The sequence below is a fragment of the Calonectris borealis genome, chromosome 8, assembly GCF_964195595.1.
Source record: "Calonectris borealis chromosome 8, bCalBor7.hap1.2, whole genome shotgun sequence".
Taxonomy (NCBI): Eukaryota; Metazoa; Chordata; class Aves; order Procellariiformes; family Procellariidae; genus Calonectris; species Calonectris borealis.
The window spans coordinates 12273085-12291820 of NC_134319.1; the positions used below are offsets into that span (position 1 = coordinate 12273085).

Below are 18736 nucleotides of genomic sequence, written 5' to 3' on the forward strand. Positions count from 1 at the left end.
GTGCAGACAGTGCTGTGAAGATCTCAAAGGCTGAGTGCTGTACAATTGAGGGCCATAAACTTGGCAAACAACTTTGTCCCTCCCTTCCTCATCCACCCTTTCTCCATCAGAGCCACAGGGCCAAATGACAGTCCAACTCTCAGAGTGTCCCAGGTGCCTAAAAGGCCAAATCCACACCACTGTGCCCAGCGTGGAACTGCTCTGCAAGGGCTCTATCCAGAACACAAGTGTCACATGAGTACTAAAGGAACAGTAAAAATACTATATCAGGGGAAGTCCTAGCGCGTGGTAAAGCAAAAGTGCAAACAAGTCTGTGCTTTCCTCCCCTACCCCCTCGCACCACTGCTGCAGCTGAACTTTGCTCAGCCTGAGGAGGTCCTGCCTCCACACAAAAACACGGTGCGCATGTGAGCAGCGCACATGCTTCAACACCCCTATACCCTCCTGAGTCCTACACCAGAAAAGTCATCCTCATGAACTCCATAAAGACCAGAGGAGCATTTCTGAGCCTCCACATCACAGTCTTTTTAGGTCTACTGCCTTTTGTCCATCACTTAGATACAGAAGCATAAAGGTGAAGCGTATCTCCTGGAGACATACTGCACCTCAACCTTCAAGTACCACTTCCGCCAGCAGAAGCACCATCCTATTAGACAACGTAAGGATGCCCTACGTACGTCATGAAAAAGAAAAAAAAAAATTATACAGTAGCGTACATACATGGAAAGAGCCAGCAGGGCCCTCTGCAGTGGATGGAAGGGAAGGTGGCAGATGCCAGGTCAGAGAATAGAATGGGACAAGAGCAAAGAGCAGTCCCCAAAACACTTCCTCAGCCGCTTTCATGGCTGCTCAGGTGAGAACTGCTGAGAAGTGAGAAGGTGAGAACTCATCAAATGGGAAGCTTGAGCCAACCACGGGATGACTATAAGTTCAAATGTAATGCAGCCATGAAAATGCAAATATGACCCCTAGAGAGGGATTTCCAGCAGAAACTGGCAGGGTTTCAGTTGCACCACAAGACCTTGGCGGGAATACCAACTATAAGTCTACTGACCCATGTTCAGGAAAGATGAACTGAAATGGGAAAAAGTACAGAGAAGAGCAATGAGGATGAGTAATGGGGTGGGGAGCTTGTCCTCCCATAGCAGATTGGAAGAGAAAGGAGCCCAGCAAAAGAAGTTTGAATGGGAATCTGACTGCAAGCTTCAAGTATGCTAGATGGAAAGAAAGGAATACGCACAGGAAGAAAAGAACAACTGAAATAAGGACAAAGAAATGGGCTTGCAAAGAAATGCAAATTTAATGTGGAAAATTTAACCTGGAAATGAGAAATGGAGCAGAGACAGTCTGGAACAACTTCCCAAGGAAGCACAGGGGCAAGAAAATCCAAGTGCTTTTCAAAAGGAACTTGATCAGTTTATAAAAGGGACTGGATGGTGCAGGACCTGAAAGAGCCAAGAAGAGGATTCAATGGCCCAGAAAACCCCTCTTAGTCCTACATTTCACACTACAAACTCACACAATGATGGGCATTAAATTAGCTGAAATTGCTCAGGAAAGATCCTGGAGCCATGAGACAGTTCTGTGAAAACATCAGCACAATGCCCAGCAGTGGTGAAAAGACAAACTAAAGATTAAAAATGATCGGGGGGGGGGGAAAAGAGAAACACAGCCAATGTACAAACCCACCATGCTTCCATAAGTGAAACACGAACCCCTAATCCACCCATTTCAAAAGAAAGGATATTTGAGAACAACAAGGGTGACACAGGGCACAGAAGGGCAGATGTATGTCAAATTATGGAAAACAGTACATAGCAAGGACAATTTACTACATCATGTAACAGAAGATCTCAGAGACACCAAATAAAACACCAAGGCAGCAGTTTAAAATGAACAGAAGAAAGCGCTTTTGTACACCACACAAAATTAACCTGCAGAACCCATTACCATGGGATATTCACAAAGCAGCTTTCTGCCCTGAACGTACCTAGCAAGAATTATTAAACACAAATTCCAAGTTAAGAAATCCTTAAGCCAAAGACCACCAGAAGCTAGCTATATCTGCCCCATTCTCATGCTCTTTCTCTAAGCCTTTACTAATGGTAGCCAGAAACAGAATATCGGCTGAGATGGGCTTTTGCTCTGACACCAGTGAAGCTGCTTTTATATTCCTATTTCACACCCTGGATCAAGGCTCAGTGTACACTGTGAAACCTAAGTTTACATTTTGGATTTCACAAAGATGAGGGATTTGGGTGGGAGACAGGGAGCAGAGAGAAAAGGCAAAGCAACTGGGCAGGGACACGGGAGCTTGAGTGACCAGTGGGACAAACTACACAGGAAAATGCGCTTGTGCCAACGGGCGTAAGAGATTCGGGCAGAGGGATCAAGTATGTGAGAAGGAAGCCACAGAAGAGGCTGGAAAAGTAAACAAAATTCCTCTGATATAGCAAGTATCTGCAAAACTCCTCATCAGTGCTTTCTAGTCTCTCAACCACGAATCCACAAGGGTAGCAACTTGCTCCTAATACTATGTAATTGTGCGTGTGCAGATGGCAGAGGTCTGTACCACTAATCTAAAGGTTGCAGCCTTGCTGAAGGCTCTTCTGTCTGTCAATTCACAGTACATGATAAAGTTAAGGAAACAAGAATCATATAATTACAACACCCATGTGTGGTGCCCTCTGATAAACTCAGTTGAACTCAGCCAAAAACTGTTACAGCAGTAGAGTCTTAGAAACAATTACACTCCCAAAGTGTCACTCAAACAGCTAGGTAGGTGCCTTGACGAAGCGAGTCATGCTTCAGACTTCCACCCTAGACATCAGAGAAGAGATACCACAGGAGGCTCTTACCAATGTCCCAGCAAGAGGAAATGCATCAGTCAGAGCTTGAGCCTTCTAACATATAAGGTCAACCAACCACTTAACTCTGCAGGAAGCCAGGCTTTGTAAGAGCTGGTGCTCTGTGGGTTACAAACTTAAAATGCTGTATACAGTTATACGCAAGCAGAGCTTTTGTGGAATCATGTTATCACACACTTTTTTTTTCCCCCTTCAGACTCGTATTCACATTATGGAAGCACCCTAACACTGCTCCTTCCTAACTTTGGAGGACCTGACTTTGAAATACAAATCTTTATGTAGTTTTCTTTGTGCATGCACATGAAAGCCCCAACCACTCAAAGCAAATACATCTGGGACAAAACACAGCAGGAGTTCACAATAACACATTGTGACAATTTAACGTAAGATGCAAAGAACAGAGTACTGCACCACACTGATACCACAGGAGCAATTTCAGAGGGAATGCAACGTAATTCAGCATCTGTGCTGGAATCTGGCCAAAAGGCTGCAAGCCAGCTTTTTTGCCACGAAACTCAAGCAATTTTTTTCATACTGGGCAAAATAACAAGACTTTAATGTCTCACTCAGAATAGAATATCTTTTACCACCCAAAGCCTGTAATCAGGGAGAGGATGTTGGCTAGGAACCGAATTAGATGGTACAGTGCCTCCTTACCACAATCAATGACTGCACACCTGAAGCACAGAGAGCTCTAGCAAGCTCTGACCACATGCTGAGCCCACTTAGTTTAAAGGATTTGGAGACATCATAGTCTGAGGTCACACGGCTGCAGGCCATGCTGCAATTTAAAATGCAATTGCCAAATCTAACTCAGCCTTCACATGCTGAAAGAACCAACTTCCTGTCTGGACATTCAAGAAGCTGACCGAAGGGTATTTTCCAGCTGCTATTTACATGCTTTTATTTGAAAGTGCTCCCACTTACTTTATTAAACCTGGCAAAAGGGTAGTCCTTTCCTTCCTCTGCTGCTCTCCTCCAGTGGTAGAACATTGCTCCATCTTTTCTTGCTGGGTTGGTGAAAGGCATCCACTTCCAAGGCCGGACTTTCTTGGACCCCAGTTTTGCTTTGACTGTTCGATAACCCTGAGTTGTATCACTTGGCAAGAGCGGAGGTGCATCCCTGTGGTGGAGAAAAGCACCGGCTGATGAGAAGCAAGAAGCAGCCCAGGACAAACCTGGGAGATTTCAGACTCAGAATGGGATCTGCCATCACAATGTCTAGGGTGGGAAAACCTGAGTTTAAGCTTTATTCCGGGTTTTGCAATTCCCAGACTGTAATGCTTCCCGCATCAAAAGACAGAATACACAGCACGGATGAACATAACCATCTGGAAAGCAAACTATGCAAGAGACCTCTGGGGCAAGGGCACAATCCATAACAAGCTAAATACAGGCTGCAGCAGAACTCTTTTTGCAGAAATAAAAGCAGATGCTATTCCCAGTTGTGAATAAAAGAGAATTAGATACAGAAGGGTAAGAACATTGCCTTGTCTGCACTAGACTGTTATGCCTGTACCTAATTCATCTCCTACACAGAGCAAACCTCTCAAATTTAGAAGAGAGAAGACAGACGCTGTCCATGACTGTCTAAGAGAGAAGGGGACAAGCATGGGCCAAGCACAAAGGGGAGTCAATCTGGGAAGCAAGACTGCCCGTATTTTCAAGAGGACACTGCCCTGCCACCAAAAGCCCAGGCTACCCCACAACCTGCACAGATGACCATAAGCTCTTACTTTTTGTCAGAGTAGAGGAGTGCATAAACTTCTCTGTGCATTCCTTCCGGCCTCTTAAATGTCAACGTCTCTGAAGATTTCTTGGATTTTTTCTGAAACAAAAGAATTGCATTTTAGATTCAGAAATAGCAATCCCTGAGGGAACATTAAACTACATAACGTAGAGCCCTGTGATGGTTTTCACTTTTATCTGGTTTTAGACACCTTGAATTTCTCCAGGAAAGTGCCTGTTCCTGGTGGAAGACACTGACGGACAAGACGTGCCTTACTTTCAGTGATAGCACACACCAGTACTCAGACACTTCTTGTTGCTGATAACACACACTTAAATTCCAAGTTGAACATCTGGATGTAGTTTTCAGGGGCTGGTGCACTAAGTCTTTTTTTTACTAGGTAAACACTGTCCTCACATGAAGGTATTAATGCATTTAATTAAGTGATTCTCTGCCTTTTAGAGAAGATAAGGAATGTCTTCCCACCACCCTCTCTTGGTTTTTGTCACTTTGTTCTGCAGCAACTTCAGTTTTCACCAGTTGTCATCAAGCCCTTGCAGTAGCCCAATGTCAAAACTACCGGTATCACCTACAAAAGTAAATCCCTGTTCCCGCCTCTGCTCTCCCATTTACAGAGGAAAGAATTTTGCTTTGTTTTGGTTTGGGTTTTTTTGTTGGTTTTTTTTTTTTTTTGACAATTTCTTCACACTAGGAATTCAGTGTAGACAACTCAATCTGGCCCCTAAAACCTTGTCAGAACTGATGGTTTCTAAGACACATTCCACCCCGTATCGCAGATACAAGTTTATAAAGTAATCAGCTTTGGATTCAGGTAGATACAGTAACAGCCACATTAACAAGGTACACTTTATTTAAGTGGGCCAAGTTTACTGAGTAGTCCAGAACATCTCTAACTGTACCATCTTTATAACTATTAGCCATTAGCCACTACTTTTAAGTACTTGTTTACCATATCGCTACCAACTTTTAAATCAGAGTATTTTGCAGTAGTAAAACTAACACCGTATCATAAATTGTATTAAATCCATACAGTCACCTTTATCAAGCAAATTCAAAATCCCATTAAAAAAATAATAAACTACCAGCTTGGACTACAACTTTCCATAAAACTTGATGACAGACATACGTTATATTAGCACCTTCTCTCTCCTAATCAAACACCTTTCTCCTAGCGTGTCCATCACTTTGCCCAGGAGCGATGTAAGGCCAACCAAGGCAGTTACCCGTGGGTCACGAGGTCACCACACACCCTGTTTGAACACAGGCTTCTGGAATTCCCCCAAAGTTCCTAGATTTATTAAAAGTTAATATCAGCAGGCCAGAGATCAGCTCAGCCAGCTCTTTTAGGAGTTGAGAACAAATTACTTGGTCTTGCTGATTTAAATGTTTTTATGCCCAGTAATTTTTATTTTAACATTCTCAGCCACTAATGGACTGGAAAGTACTTCACAGTTCTCTTGTGATTTAAAGACATCAATCTGTTTCTTTTCTAATTGAGAACAGATCTATTTCCTGAGCAAGTGCTGCACTGTTATTAGCAATTTTGCTCTCTCCATGTAATAACGGCTTATACCTTCAGTTTGACTTAGTTTCTGTACGTTGTCGAAATTGAGAATGTTTCACTCACAGCCGCAAGTGGCCTCCTGCACTCCTCCTGAAACCTCTCACTGCACCTCCCCTTCCTCTCTCTTTCCATTACAGTAAATTTGAGGAGAAACCCATCTTATTCTCTGCTCCAAAAGTACGACAGACATCCACGAGTACTCCTTCAGCTCTCTGCTATCTAACACACAAACGCATCTAAATCAAAGAACTCGCAATTCCAAACACTCAGTGGCACAACATCGCAGCCTGAATCCAGCCAACGAGCTGCTCACCGGACACACTATTCACCAACACAGCTGATAACCAGTGATTTTAACATTTCAGCCTTTAAATTACTGAAACTCATCAGTTTCCCATTACACCAATTACACTATGTGTCCTATCCCCAGCAAGGCAGTCATGAAACCACTGTGCTTCTCTTCAGAGATAAACGTTTCAGTGGAGGCAAAGACAGTCAGGAAGTACTTTCAGGTGGTTGCGTATGTTTGGTTTTGTTTTGGTTTTTTTTTTTCCAAACAAATACACACGCTTTACTTCAAATCAGACCATCTCTATACCAGAGAGCTCCTGGGGATTTCATCTCCCCTGGCTCGTTTCCAAGCACCGCCACATCTCGTAACTACTTGTGAATTGACCTTCCCAACACCTCGCAAAGCATGGGACAGCCAAGACCTTGCCCAAATTTAAAATACAGAAGGCAACAACATACCATAGCATATACCACACAGAACGCAGCACGTGACGGCACGCATCCTTAACAGAGCTTACTAACTTGCCCACATTCCCACAGGCAACACATCCCAGTTCTCCCAAACCCCAGCCACATACCTTCCCCGCACAGGGACTGCTCCCATGGTTTGAAGACGTTTACCGTTCAATCAAGTCAGACAATGTTTTTTTCTTCTAAAACAGGACTGTGTTATATTATTTCCATCTGCTTGGGGGCTAGACGGTAAACACGCTTCACACTTACTCCACAAAACGGGAATTTTAGAGACAGCTGAAAACATCCTGGGGCCAGGCCCACCTCACCAGGACACCACTCACACAGCTCCAGCCTAAATACCACCCCAAACGCCACAGGGCAGTTAACTAAGAACACCAGGAGCCCAGAAGTGGGGCCCTCCAGGCATTTCCAGATACTCCTAGGAAGCCCAAAAACAAATGGACTATGGTAGGAACATGCTTTATTCCATCTTTTTTCCAATATTCACCCCAGACACCACATGCAAGGTCAGTCAGTACCTAGAAAACAAGCAGCGGCCCCTTAGGGCATTGCAGTTCACCTTATCCGAGTTGATGATATCCTTTTTGTTGATGGTGCCCGTGTTCTCCGACTCCACGCCGCCCAGCTCCAGGATGTCCCGCACGTCTGCGCCCGTCGCCATCTCTCCGCCTGCCCGCTGGCCTTGCCCGCCGCCGTCCCGTCCGTCCCCTCCAGCTCTGGGGGGTGGGAAACCACGGGGCCGGGGTTAACGTGCACCTCCCGCGGGGGCTATCCCATACATACACAAACATGCATATATATATATATATATATATATATATATATATACCGACACACGTATATCTACTTACATACACGGATATATATACACACACCCCCCAGCCGCCTCCCCATCCCCCTTAGGCCCAGCAACGGGGCCTTGTACCCGGCCGGTCCCGGGCGCCACGCACACTGAGCCTGCGGCCCGGAGCCCCGCGGCGGGGTCCCGGGAAGCCCGCGGGAGGACGGGCGGGACGAGGCGCCGCCGAGGGGACACAGCAGCCCCGACCCCAGCCGATCCCGCGCTCACCCACCCGCGCCGGCTCCGCAGCCACTGGGACGGTGCAACCACCACAGCGGCCCGGGCAGCGCCACTTCCGCTCCCGCCGAGTGGCGCCCGGAAGTGCCCGGAGCCCCTTGGGTGACGCACCACCGGGTGAGAGGTGCGGATGTCGGGTTCGCGCCCTGCTCCCGGCAGGTCGCGGCCGGCCCGGGCCTGGCGCCGCCGGCGCTGCCTCCCCCGCAGCCCAGCGGCCGCACCCGGACCCGCCCGGGTCCGACGTACCTCCTTCCCCGCTCCGGACGGAGAGCCCGCTGCAGGCGGGGACTCGCTCCCGCGCCAGGAGGTGGCAGCACAGCCGAGCTCGGCCTGGTCCCGCGGCCGGGGGTCGCCCCGTGTGCGGGAGCAGGGGGCTGCAGGGCGCCGGGGGCCTTCCAGGGTGCTCCCACCTTCCCCCCTAGTTGCCCGAAGTGACAAGCTGGCGGTGCCCGTTCCCCTGGGACCTTGGCGGAAGGTTGCTGAGCTCTGCCTCGGCCGGGGACACGGGGGCTGTGGGGCAGGCCACCCCCACCCCACCGCTCACCTGGCACGATGGCGGAGGGCAGCTTGGTGGCAGTGCCCTGCTCTCCCCAAGATCTCGGGGCTGACCCCGGTTCCCCGCAGAGCTCATAAGAAGTGTTTCCATCTCCTCGCTAGGTCCCGAGGCGCTCGCTCGTGGCTGTCGCACCCTCCCGCTCTCCCTGCCAGCGGTGAGCCAGCCGTGCCAGGTGGCTGCCTGCCAGGCGGGCGCTGCACCATGTGGCACGTTCAGGCTGCCCGTCCCGGCTTCGTTTTACAAAGCGTACGTTCCTCGCCTTCATGCTTGGCAAGGAAATCCTCCCGAAGTGCTCCAGAGCCGCAGCGCTTACCTGAGGCTGCAGGCAGCCGGGAGTGAAAGTTTTATTAATAGGACTGTCCCGTTTCCTCTTCCCTGTGGGAGGAAAGAAGGGGTGGGAATGGGGAAGGGGGAGGAAACAGCAGTGTGGGGCCAGGAGAGACTTCAAGAAATCTCCTTCCTGCTGCATCGAGGCAGGAGCGAGGCTGCCAGGTGGAGGTTTGTCCGAATAGAGATCCACGGCAATCTGCCAGCCACCTCAGCTAGCCCAGGAGAGGGGGTGCCCCCGGGCGGGGTCTCTTCTGTGCAGCTGCCCTGAGATGAGCCAAACCCCACTGTGCCGGGGTGACTCGGACACGCAGCCCCCCAACGCCAGCCAGGCTGTGCTGGTGTTGCCACCATTCCCATCCCGCTGGCAATCTCTTCCCACGGAACTGGTGTGTCACCTCCGCACCAGGGCCCAGCATGCGCCAGTGTGCCCCAACGGGAGCTGGTAACACCCCTGGAGTGTCGTCTGTTGTCCCCAGGAATCGTTTAACTCCTTTTCTGTCCCCTCCCATGCTGCCTGGGTGGCTTTTAGGATCTTGGCCCTTCCTCCCACAAGCACAGAGCCGGTCCTCAGGTTTCTCCTGTCCTGCCCATTTGCTCTCAGCTCTGCCACATCCACCCAAGCCCTCTCCCCATCAGTGCGTGTGGCCGTTCCTAATCATTTCTAGCGTCTTTCCTCGCTCTCTTGCCACAGCTGGCCCGGAGGCGGTGCCACGCTCCCCCGAGGTGGGTCTGCAGAGGGAGACAGGGCCTAGCCAGCACTACCCTCCTCTGCCTTTGCTGACAGGGTCACCCCTGCTCTGCCTGCCTGGCAAGCCTGGCACTGCTGCTCCGGGGAGAGCTTTGTAAGACCAGAGAAAGAGGATCTCTCCCTTCGCCCCTCACTCGCAGGTCATTCACAGTCTGTTCACGTTGTTAAACAGCACTTAGAGAAAACACAGCCTGTCCTGAAATAAAATCTGGAGACAGGTGGCCGTTCAGTGTCCTTGGGTTTTGATTATATCCCCCACTTTTAGGCCTGACCTGCTCAAGCCTAGCTTCCAGCCCTATCCCAGCAGGACTCAGCCCAAGCTCTGCCCTGGTGCAGGGCGATCAACTCACTCCTCTTCAACAAACTAAGCCTGCAGCACGTTTGGGCTCCTCTCCTCAGGGTAGCAGCTTTTTAACCTCATGAAAGGTGGAGGTTGTGGGCAGCTGGGTTGTGTTATTCAGAGCCCACCTCCCCTGCACCTCTGTGAGCATGGGTGTCACGGTGGGGCTGCATCCCACCAGGAGCTGTATGGACCTGCAAGCGAAACACATTAGCTGGGTGCTTCTGCTAATTTGATCAGCAGTGGCACAATTAGCACTGCCTTCAAAGGGACCCAGAGATGTTGTTTCTGGGCAGCAGCCACTGCATCCCAGAGCTTGCACAGCCTTCGAAGAGCAAAGGGGCACAGCTGGAGACCTTGCTCAGCCCCCACACCCCAGTGCCATACATAAGAGTCCTGCATAGGGAAACGTGCCCAGGTCTGTCACCTCCCTGGAGCACCGGGGTCCTGCCTTGCCAGGGCAGAGGGAGAACACAGGGAATGCAGCGGGTCAGGGAAAGCCAGCGACAGCGGGCAGCCCAGTGCTCCTGTGCCCCTGGGCTTTGGCTTTTGTTGGACAGCAACAGCCAGCATCACTGTGCTGTCACTGCCACCCCATCACCCATCTCCTGCCATCCTGCGGCACAGGGTGCCAACCCTGGGTGACCTCACTGCCACCCAGCAGCAGCTGGGGGAGGGATGGGTCCCCCCCACATTTAGCCCTGGCAGGAGGGTAACACTGGGCCACTCCTGGCCAGCTGCCTGCCCACCCCAGGGTCCTGGGGGAAAGATGCTCCTCGTGCCCTTTGCCTGTGCCCCGACTGCAGGCATGGCCATAGATGGCCCCAGGCCAGAGGTGTGCGTGCCTCCAGCCCGGGGCTCAAGGTGTGTGTGTCTCCCGGCCTGGCACCAGCGGAGGAGGACAAGTGCAAACACTGCGGCCAGTGGGGTGGAAGGAGGTTATCTGGGGCCCGGCAGTGGAAAAACTCTCCGTGTGTGATTAAGGCACGATAGCGCCAGGTGTGGGTCCAGGCAGGGCGAGCGAGCTGGGGAGTTATCGCTTCCCCGTGGGTTCAGGTGCCTGAAGCCAAATGTTTCCTAAGGGTGCGGTGACAGCCACAGCCCCGTTATCACGGCGTCTGGCCCACCCCAAGTGGCAGGGACAGGCTGCTGGACCTTCCCCCAGTGGCAGGGATGGGACACTTCCCACCGCCCCGCCAAGAGGGGGGACACCAGCCCCGGGAGCATCCTTCAGCTGGGACGCCCCATCCCTGGGGACCCAAGCTCCCACCTTGCGTTGTGCCGAGGAAAGGTCTGTTTCACCCAAATAGTCTCTCCCCCTCCAGAGCACCCAGGCTGCGTCCCACCTCCAGCACCCGGATCCCCTCCCCAGCTCCATACTGTCCCAGTGGACCGCAGCAACCCCACGGTCGAGCCCTGGGCAAGGAGCCCTCCCAGACCTGCAACCTCCCCTTCTCCCCACAGCCCCGCATCCTCGGACCAGTTCTGTGGGACCTGTTGGTTGCAGCACGGGGGATGCCGACAAGCTGGATCACTCCCAGAGGACAGAAACCCACCCAAGCTGCTCTTTCGCTCCCCCTCCAGCCATGGAATCCCCGGGGCCCCGCTCCTGCTGGCAGGTGGTTGCAGGGTGCCAGGCCATGCTGCGGCCGTGACTCACCCCTCTGCCGGGAGGTGTTTCTCCATGCCTCGCTCCTTCCCTTCCCCTCTTGCCTCCCTGCTGTGCCGGTTTGGCTGCACCTCAAAGCCACAGGGTTGAGCTTTAAGGTTTGCAGGGAGCTCAGGGACCTCTGCATCGCCCACCACTGTGGCTCCCGGGGGCCTTTTTACCAGGAGATGACCAAGGAGGGAAAGGAAAGCCAGGCTGGCCAGAGGAGATACGTCCCAGAGCAGGGCTGCGTGGCCCTGGTGTGGGCACGGTGGCTTGGGCACCACGGCATTGCCCTGCCAGCCAACTTTCCCTCTGCACCATCCCTGCAGCAGCCCATGTGTGATCCAGGACACTGAGACCTGCCCCAGACTGGGCCAGCCACGGACCCAGGGGTTATATGTGGGTAAATCAGCTCCTCAGGAACCAACCTGGCTTCTCCGGAGCATCCCCCTTTCCTCTGGCACAGGACACACTGTTAATGCCACATCCTGCAAAGCAGGGTCCCACCCGGTTGACTGGCGCATTTTGGGTCCCAGTATGCCCCTGCCGGGCTGGGGTAAAGCGCTTTCCAGCTGACCACGGGTGCACGGACCGCAGGCAGGGATTGTGCCCCAGCCCTGCCTGCCTCAGCACTGCCGAGGATGTTTTCTTGCTGCCCTCATCGCTTTGTGGAGCAGGTTTTGCTGGGGACGGGACTGGGCTCCCTCCTCCAACGGAGAGTGCATCTTGGCCCAGGCAATTGGAAGAGGGTGTTTTTTATTAACAACAAATTAACCGTAATTGCCATTTCCACTACCTCGCCCAGGCAAGGCTCCCGGCCATGCCGGTCCCTGCAACTGCCGTGCACCATCATATGCCCAAAGGAGCACCTTGCCCTGGGCCGGGGGGAGCAAATCCGGAGCGGCTCTGCCCAGAGAAGGAGCCGAAGCGCCTTCCCCTGCTCTCGCCTCCGTGTAAGGCAGCGGCAGCGGAGCCGGGCCTCGCTCCCGCCCCAGCGCAGCGATGATGAAAGGCGAGGAAGAACTGGTTTGTGCTCTGATCTCAGAGCCGAACCTCAAAACAGCCGCGGACCGTCACTCTGGCTCCCAGGATGCTTAGGGAGGACAGGACAGTAGAGCCAGCCTTTCCAGTGGGACGGGATGGTTGGAGAAATTCATCGTTCCCCTGGAAATAAAAATAATAATCATAATAAAAACACAAAGCCAGAGATTACTTATACGCACACAAACACGCAGGCACGCACTCTCTCCCCATCTGGCTTTGCCAGCCTGACTCATCGCTAATTCAAACAGCCCACACCTTTCCCTCTCCCTCTCCCTCCATGTGACGTTTTGAACGAGTCTCCAGGGAAGAGGCAGCAGTTTTGCTCCGGCCACCCCACGGGCATCGGGCCCTTGCCCTTGTGTACCGGGGGTCCCAGGAGCGAGACACCCCCGGTACCCCATCACAGGTCACTTGTGTCCCAGCACGGTCACCCCCACGCAGGCACCTCTCAGAAAGTGGGGCAAGCGGAGGGTGGAGGCAGCTGTGGAAAGGACAAGTGATTGAGCCTGGTGGATCAGTGACACCTGTGGATGCAGTCCCATGCCCGGGCCCGCAGGCAGGACGCAACGTCCCAAGCTGCTGCCACCCTGCCTGGAGACACCCACGCTGTTGTACCTGCTCAGGACAGACCCCAAGGCTGCGCACCGGCCCCGGGACACTCAGCCTGACCCCAAAAGACTAGCCACCCCTCGGGGAGGCATCAGTCCCACTCTGCCATTCCCATCTCTTTTTCCAGCTCAACTCTCTGCAGCTGCAAGCAGGAAACGGGGAAGGAGCAGGATCAGCCCTGCCCAGCCCGTGCTGGCAGCACAGCTACCTCCTATTTCTGCTTGCGGGGCGAGGAGCCCCAGGGCATCCCCCAGCCCTGGCCTGCCGCCGGGGGTTGCGGCAGCAAGCACGGGAGGAAGAAGCCACCGCCACCCTGGGCCAGGGCACCACACAGCCCGTACAGCACGCTCCCTGCGCTGCCAGCATGGTGTCAGGTCCAGACAAGCCCCGGCCTTCAGAGGGATGCGTGCATCACGGGTAATCAGAAGTGGGAGGGAGGGATGGAGCCAGACCTGCTTGCTGAGCTCAGGACCTGCCAGCACGCTTGTGCTGAGTCACCACCTATTAACGCAGGGAAACCTCAGCACCTGAACCTCGCCAAGCTGCCGGGCCACCCCCGGGAGGACAGCAGGGACAGCACACAGGACCACCGACCTCCTCTTGTGTTGTTGTGACCACAAGGCTGGTGCCACAGAGCTCCTGCTGCAGGGGACAGCAGGACGGGACCGCTTGGGAAGCGGACAGGGCCAGCAAGGCTCCCAGTAGGGTTTCAGCTGCCGTTCCCCTCAGCGGTGACTCACCGCAGGACCAGTCACGCCATCCCGATGCCACAATTGCCCCATCTGCAGATTAGGGAAACTGAGGCACGGGGAAGTGGGGTGACTCAAGAGCTGTTGCACAGGAGATGCTGCTCGGATGCCGAGGCTTGGGCGTTCCCCATCGATCCTCCACAGCTAACTTAAGCAGAAATGAACATCGATATAAATATTTACTGACAAGCGAGCCCAGCCTCACCCTCTCCTCTTAGAAGAAAGCTTTAAAGTAAACTCTCCTGGCTCTTTCATGTTTACATCTTGTTTATTTATTATACAGCAGATCACAATATTTCAACAGTTTGCATATAAAGAAAAGTAACATTTCAGAGTGCGAGAGACCTAACGTGCCCAAGCAGAGAAATGTTAATTAACAATATACACAGACGGGAACAGTGCACTTCCCAAAGCCGAGACTCATCTGTGTTCCCAGCTGGAAGAAAAAAATATATTAAAAAAACAGAAACATTATATATTACTGCTTTGTTTAATTTACAACTTGCTTTGCAGAAGCTGCACATAAAAAGACTCATTTTCTTTTGAGTTTTCTCTTTTTTTTTTTTCCCTCTACGAAAGTTTCAAGTATAGCAGAGACCTGGGCATTCATAGCTGGACTCACTGTCCTTTACACACTAAATTTAAAAAAGCAGCATGGGGAAGGCAGCTGCAGCAGTACCTGGTGTCATCCTGAGGGGAAGAACAAGACAAATGAAAGCAGACGAGAGCCAGGAGAGCCATTTTAGGCTCCCAAGCAGAAAACTCTGGGAATGGCCAGGACCAGACTGCCCGGCGGGGTCCCAAGCTGGCGATGGGAGCATCCCCGCTCCCTGTGCAAGGTGATGCTGCGCTGCCAACCCCCGCAAACCTTTATAGCCATGAGCCACAGTCAGGTCCCACCCTCGCCCCGTCCAGCCTGGGATGTTTGTTCTGATAGCCGCAACCGAGAAGATCAGCAATCCACTTCCCAGCGCTGTGACCCACGCACCCAGCAGGCACGGGTCTCCAGCCAAAACCCAGCCGGAATCAGCCACCACAGTCCCTGGAGCCAGGGGGGTGCCAAGATCAGAGGGTGAAGAAGGTTTTTAAGCTGATGCCAAATACAAGCCAGGAGCTTTGGGGACAGATCCCTGCTGCACCAGCCCCCCCACTTACCGGGTGCCTGGCTGGGGGGACCCTCCAGGTGTGGAGAGCTGAGTGGTGGTGCCTAGGCAGGGGCTGGAGACACTTCTTGCAGCTTTGCTCCCCATCTACACCCCAAAGCAACCCTTCCCCACCACTCAGCTGGGCCCAGCTCTCACAGTGGGGGCAGGAGAAGAAAACTAGTTATCAACTACAAGCGGAGAGGGCTGGGTGGCCGGGCTGCTCCCCATTGCCGTCCCCGGCCCAACGCTATTTACAATGTAAGCTGGCTCTGGGGACATCGAGTCCGGCCGCGGCCCGCCGCTCACATGTGCCGCTTCATGTGGAGGGCGAGGTGGTCGGAGCGGGAGAAAGCCCGCTCGCAGAGGTGGCACTGGAAGGGCCGGTGCCCCGTGTGCTTGCGGTAGTGGCGGGTCAGCTCATCAGAGCGGGCAAATTTCCAGCCACAGCCTTCCCAGGTGCAGTGGTAGGGCTTCTCACCTGCAGAGGAGAGGGAGTGTCAGTGGGCTTGGAGGCCCCCATCCTCCCTATGCCTTCACCCTGGTGCTCCCCTGCCCAGCACCCCCTTTTCAGGAGGGATCTCTGCCCACCACCCTTAGTAGAGGGGAGCCCCACTGTGTACTCATCTCCTGCGCACCTCTGCCTGACCCACTTTTCCATTTGTCCCCTATCTTCCTGCCCTTCCCCATGTGCTCCGCTGTCCCATGCGCCCTGCATGGGGGTTGTCCTCTGGGCACCCCTGCCCCACTTCAAACTGTGGGTGCTCCCCTGTCCAGCCCTGCTGTGAGGCCGCACCACGTGCCCTGTCCCAGCTCTGCTGGGGGGTCTCACCATACACTCCCAATCTGTCTCCCCCCTCCATTTGCCATGGGGGGGCTTCTCCATGTGCCCCAGGCCCTGCCCCTTCAGGCACCCCTGGGCCCCGAGACCAGGGCGGGGTGTTATGGGGGTGGTCTCACTGTGTGCCTTGGCCCCCGTGTGCCCCTGCCCGGCCCCACCACGGGGGTCCCTGCCCGGCCCCACCACGGGGGTCCTTCTGAGAGCTCCCAGGGACATTCCCACCTGCACCCTGCCCCACGCAGGACCCCTCCGTGCAGCCCCACGGACTCCGGCTGCGGGGTCTCTCTGGGTGTCCCCACCTGGCCCCACCACGGGGACGTTCCGTGCGCCCCCGGACTGACGGCCGGGGGTCTTCTCCGTACGTCCCCGGTGCCACCTCCCCCGGCGCCCCTCCACACCTCCGGGAACCACGCCGGAGCGGGCTCGCGGGTCTCGCCGTGTGCTCCGGTCCCCCCACCCGGGACCCTCTGCGCATCCCCCCCCGCGTAGCCGCCCTCCCCGGCGCGCCCTTACCTGTGTGGGTCCGCATGTGCGCCTTGAGGTGGGAGCTCTTGGTGTAGGTCTTGCCGCAGCCCGGGTATTCACAGTTGTGCGTGGCCGTCCGCTTGCGCGCCCACGAGCGGCGGCCGCGCTTGGGCTTGCAGTCCTCGGGAGGGGCCCCGGCCGGGAAGTACTCCAGCACCGGGGAGTTGGGCGGCGTGACCAGCAGCCCGGGCAGCCCCGCCGGGCCCGGCCCCGGCCCCTTCAGGGGTTCCCTGAAAACACTGAAGTGTCCATGAAACTGCGGCGGCGGCGGCTGGGGGGCGAAGTGGGGCGCGTAGCGGTGTGGGGCCACGGCGTAGTGGGGCGGCAGGTCGGCCAGGAGGTGCGGGTCGGCGCCGGGCAGCGGCTCCTCGGGGGGCCCCAGGCGGCCGTGGGTGAAGCCCGGGTATGGCAGCGGCGGCCCCGGCACCGGTCCCGGCCCGGGACCCGGCGCCACGCGTGGCTTGTGCTCGCCGCCGCCCGGCCCCAGGTAATCGGCGGCGGGCAGCCCCAGCATGCAGGCGCGCTCCTCCGGCTGCTCCTTCTTGATGCGGGGCCCGAAGGGCTGCGCGGGGTCCAGAGGCAGCGGGCGGGCCAGGGCCGGGTGCAGGGGCGGGTGGTGATGGGGGTGGTGGTGGGGGCCGCCGGGCACCCGCAGCTCCGTGTACTCCCTCCGCTGCAGGTCGCAGTGGCCGGGCAGGTCCGGGGTGAGCAGCTCGGCCACGTAGCTGTGGCCCTGGCCCTCGGGGTAAGGCGCCGGGAACTTGCCCGGCGTGGGGTAGGAGCCGTCGCTGTCGTAGGTGGTGCCGCAGCTTTCTGGGGTCTCGGGCAGGGGGTAGTTGGGGCCGGGACCGGGCGGCCCCTGCCCGCCGCTGCTGGTGTGCGCCAGGATGAAGTCCAAGTCCACGAACTTGCCCAAGTCGTCCTCCTCCCGCTTGACGGCGGCGGCGCCGTCTTGCTGCAGCATCCTCTGTGGGGAAGAGAGGCGTCAGGACCGGCGGGGCGACGGCTGCGGCGGCGCCCGCCGCTCGGGCACCGCGGTCCGCGCCGCCCGCTCGGGGCGGCGGCTCCCCCCAACCCGTCCGACGGGTCGGCCCCGCTCCGGCTGCGCCGCCCCCGGGGCGCCCTCCGACGGCGGAAGAGGGGCTGCCCCCACCAGCCGGGCTGAGCCCCAGCCTGGGACGCTCTGCCCCGTACCCCCCTTGCCGCCCCCTCCCCGGTGCCCGGTGCTTACGTGGAGCATGTCTGCGGGCCGCTCCTCCAGCGGCAGCAGGTTGGCGAAAGTGGAGATGGAGGGCAGGGTGCTCTCGTCCACGGCCGCCGCCATGGCGGGCCGGGCGGGGGAACCGGGGCCGGGGCGGGCTGGGGGTGCGCGGAGCCCGGCACCGCTCCGCTCCGCTCCCCGCGGCGGCGGCAGCGCTGCTCTGCGCCGCCCCGCGCCCCTAAGCTGTTAACAGCATGGCTGCGCCCCTATTGGCCCGGCCTCATTGATATTCACCGCCGCCGCCTCCCATTGGCTCTCCGTCCCCCGAGCCACGCCCCCTCTCATGAGGCTGCCCCTGCGGGCGGGGGTCGGCGGCCGCCCTTGCCTCGACGGCGCTCCGCCGCCCGCCTGCCCGCGCGGCCGGGACGGGGCAGCGTGGCAGGGGTCTCCGCGCCCTGGCCCACGGAGGGAGAAGGGGCAGGGGTGCCGGTGTAGATCGCAAAGCCCTCCTGCCCGTCCCCACGACCTGAGTGGGGCAGCGGTGCCCAGACGCCTTGCCCCACACTGCGAGCGGGGAGGGGGGCTGAGGATCGCAGAGCCGGGGGTCCCCCGGCACCCTGCCCCGAGTGGGACGGGGGCAATGGCCGTGTCGCACGCCAGTGTGCATGAACGCGAGCAAGAGTGTGCCAGGGAGGTCTGGTGCAGTGTTACAGCTGAAACCACGCCGGCCGCAGAGCCGGGCAGAGCGCTCGCCATGGGGGACGCCGAGCGCGTCAGTGAGCAAAGGTGCCGTCGCAATGGGTGCTTGTGCCAGCTGGGGAGCTGGGCCGGGGTGCCTGAGCCCCGGTGCCCCCACACCACTCGCCTCATTTAACAGCGCCTGTGAGGCCACGTCCCCCGGCGCCGGTGCTGTCGGTGAGGCAATCAGCAGCCCAGAGCACACCAGCTCCCATCTGGCCGAGCGCAGGGTGCG

General features: G+C 56.2%; 2 protein-coding genes across 11 annotated transcripts in view; both read right to left on the minus strand.

Annotated features, from left to right (window-relative positions):
- Window positions 1-8740, minus strand: part of DMAP1 (DNA methyltransferase 1 associated protein 1) — a 41917-nt gene extending 33177 nt beyond the window's left edge. For 2 of the 5 annotated variants that reach the window (XM_075155965.1, XM_075155961.1), the window contains exons 1-4: window positions 8572-8740; window positions 7509-7665; window positions 4604-4695; window positions 3795-3990 (exon numbers count right to left, since the gene is read on the minus strand). In XM_075155965.1, the coding sequence (XP_075012066.1) occupies window positions 3795-3990; window positions 4604-4695; window positions 7509-7610 (390 nt within the window). In that variant the 5' untranslated portion in view covers window positions 7611-7665; window positions 8572-8740. Of the gene's footprint in view, window positions 1-3794; window positions 3991-4603; window positions 4696-7508; window positions 7666-7899; window positions 8127-8571 lie in introns of those variants that run through there. The other 3 variants (XM_075155962.1, XM_075155963.1, XM_075155964.1) reach the window with 3 other exon arrangements.
- Window positions 8741-12391: 3651 nt separating this feature from the next.
- On the minus strand, window positions 12392-17981 carry KLF17 (KLF transcription factor 17). Of its 6 annotated transcripts, none has more exons than XM_075155970.1 (4): window positions 17794-17981; window positions 16551-17529; window positions 15455-15677; window positions 12392-12816 (listed from the first exon to the last, which is right to left on the minus strand). In XM_075155970.1, exons 1-3 carry the CDS (start codon window positions 17884-17886, stop codon window positions 15502-15504), a joined length of 1248 nt encoding a protein of 415 aa, XP_075012071.1. In that variant the 5' UTR covers window positions 17887-17981; the 3' UTR covers window positions 12392-12816; window positions 15455-15501. The 6 variants fall into 6 exon arrangements, 4 of the variants coding, with proteins under 4 accessions (XP_075012071.1, XP_075012068.1, XP_075012069.1 ...); XR_012674462.1 differs by lacking the exon at window positions 12392-12816 and adding an exon at window positions 12823-14202 and having other exon boundaries at window positions 15210-15677; XM_075155967.1 differs by lacking the exon at window positions 12392-12816 and adding an exon at window positions 12823-14202.
- Between the last annotated feature and the right edge of the window lie 755 nt (window positions 17982-18736).

Coding starts and splice junctions, on each gene's coding strand:
- KLF17 (XM_075155970.1), bottom strand. CDS start 17,886: ATGGCGGCGGCCGTGGACGAGAGCACCCTGCCCTCCATCTCCACTTTC. Junction 17,530..17,793: donor GGCCCGCAGACATGCTCCAC/GTAAGCACCGGG, acceptor TCTTCCCCACAG/AGGATGCTGCAGCAAGACGG. Junction 15,678..16,550: donor GCACATGCGGACCCACACAG/GTAAGGGCGCGC, acceptor TCTCCTCTGCAG/GTGAGAAGCCCTACCACTGC.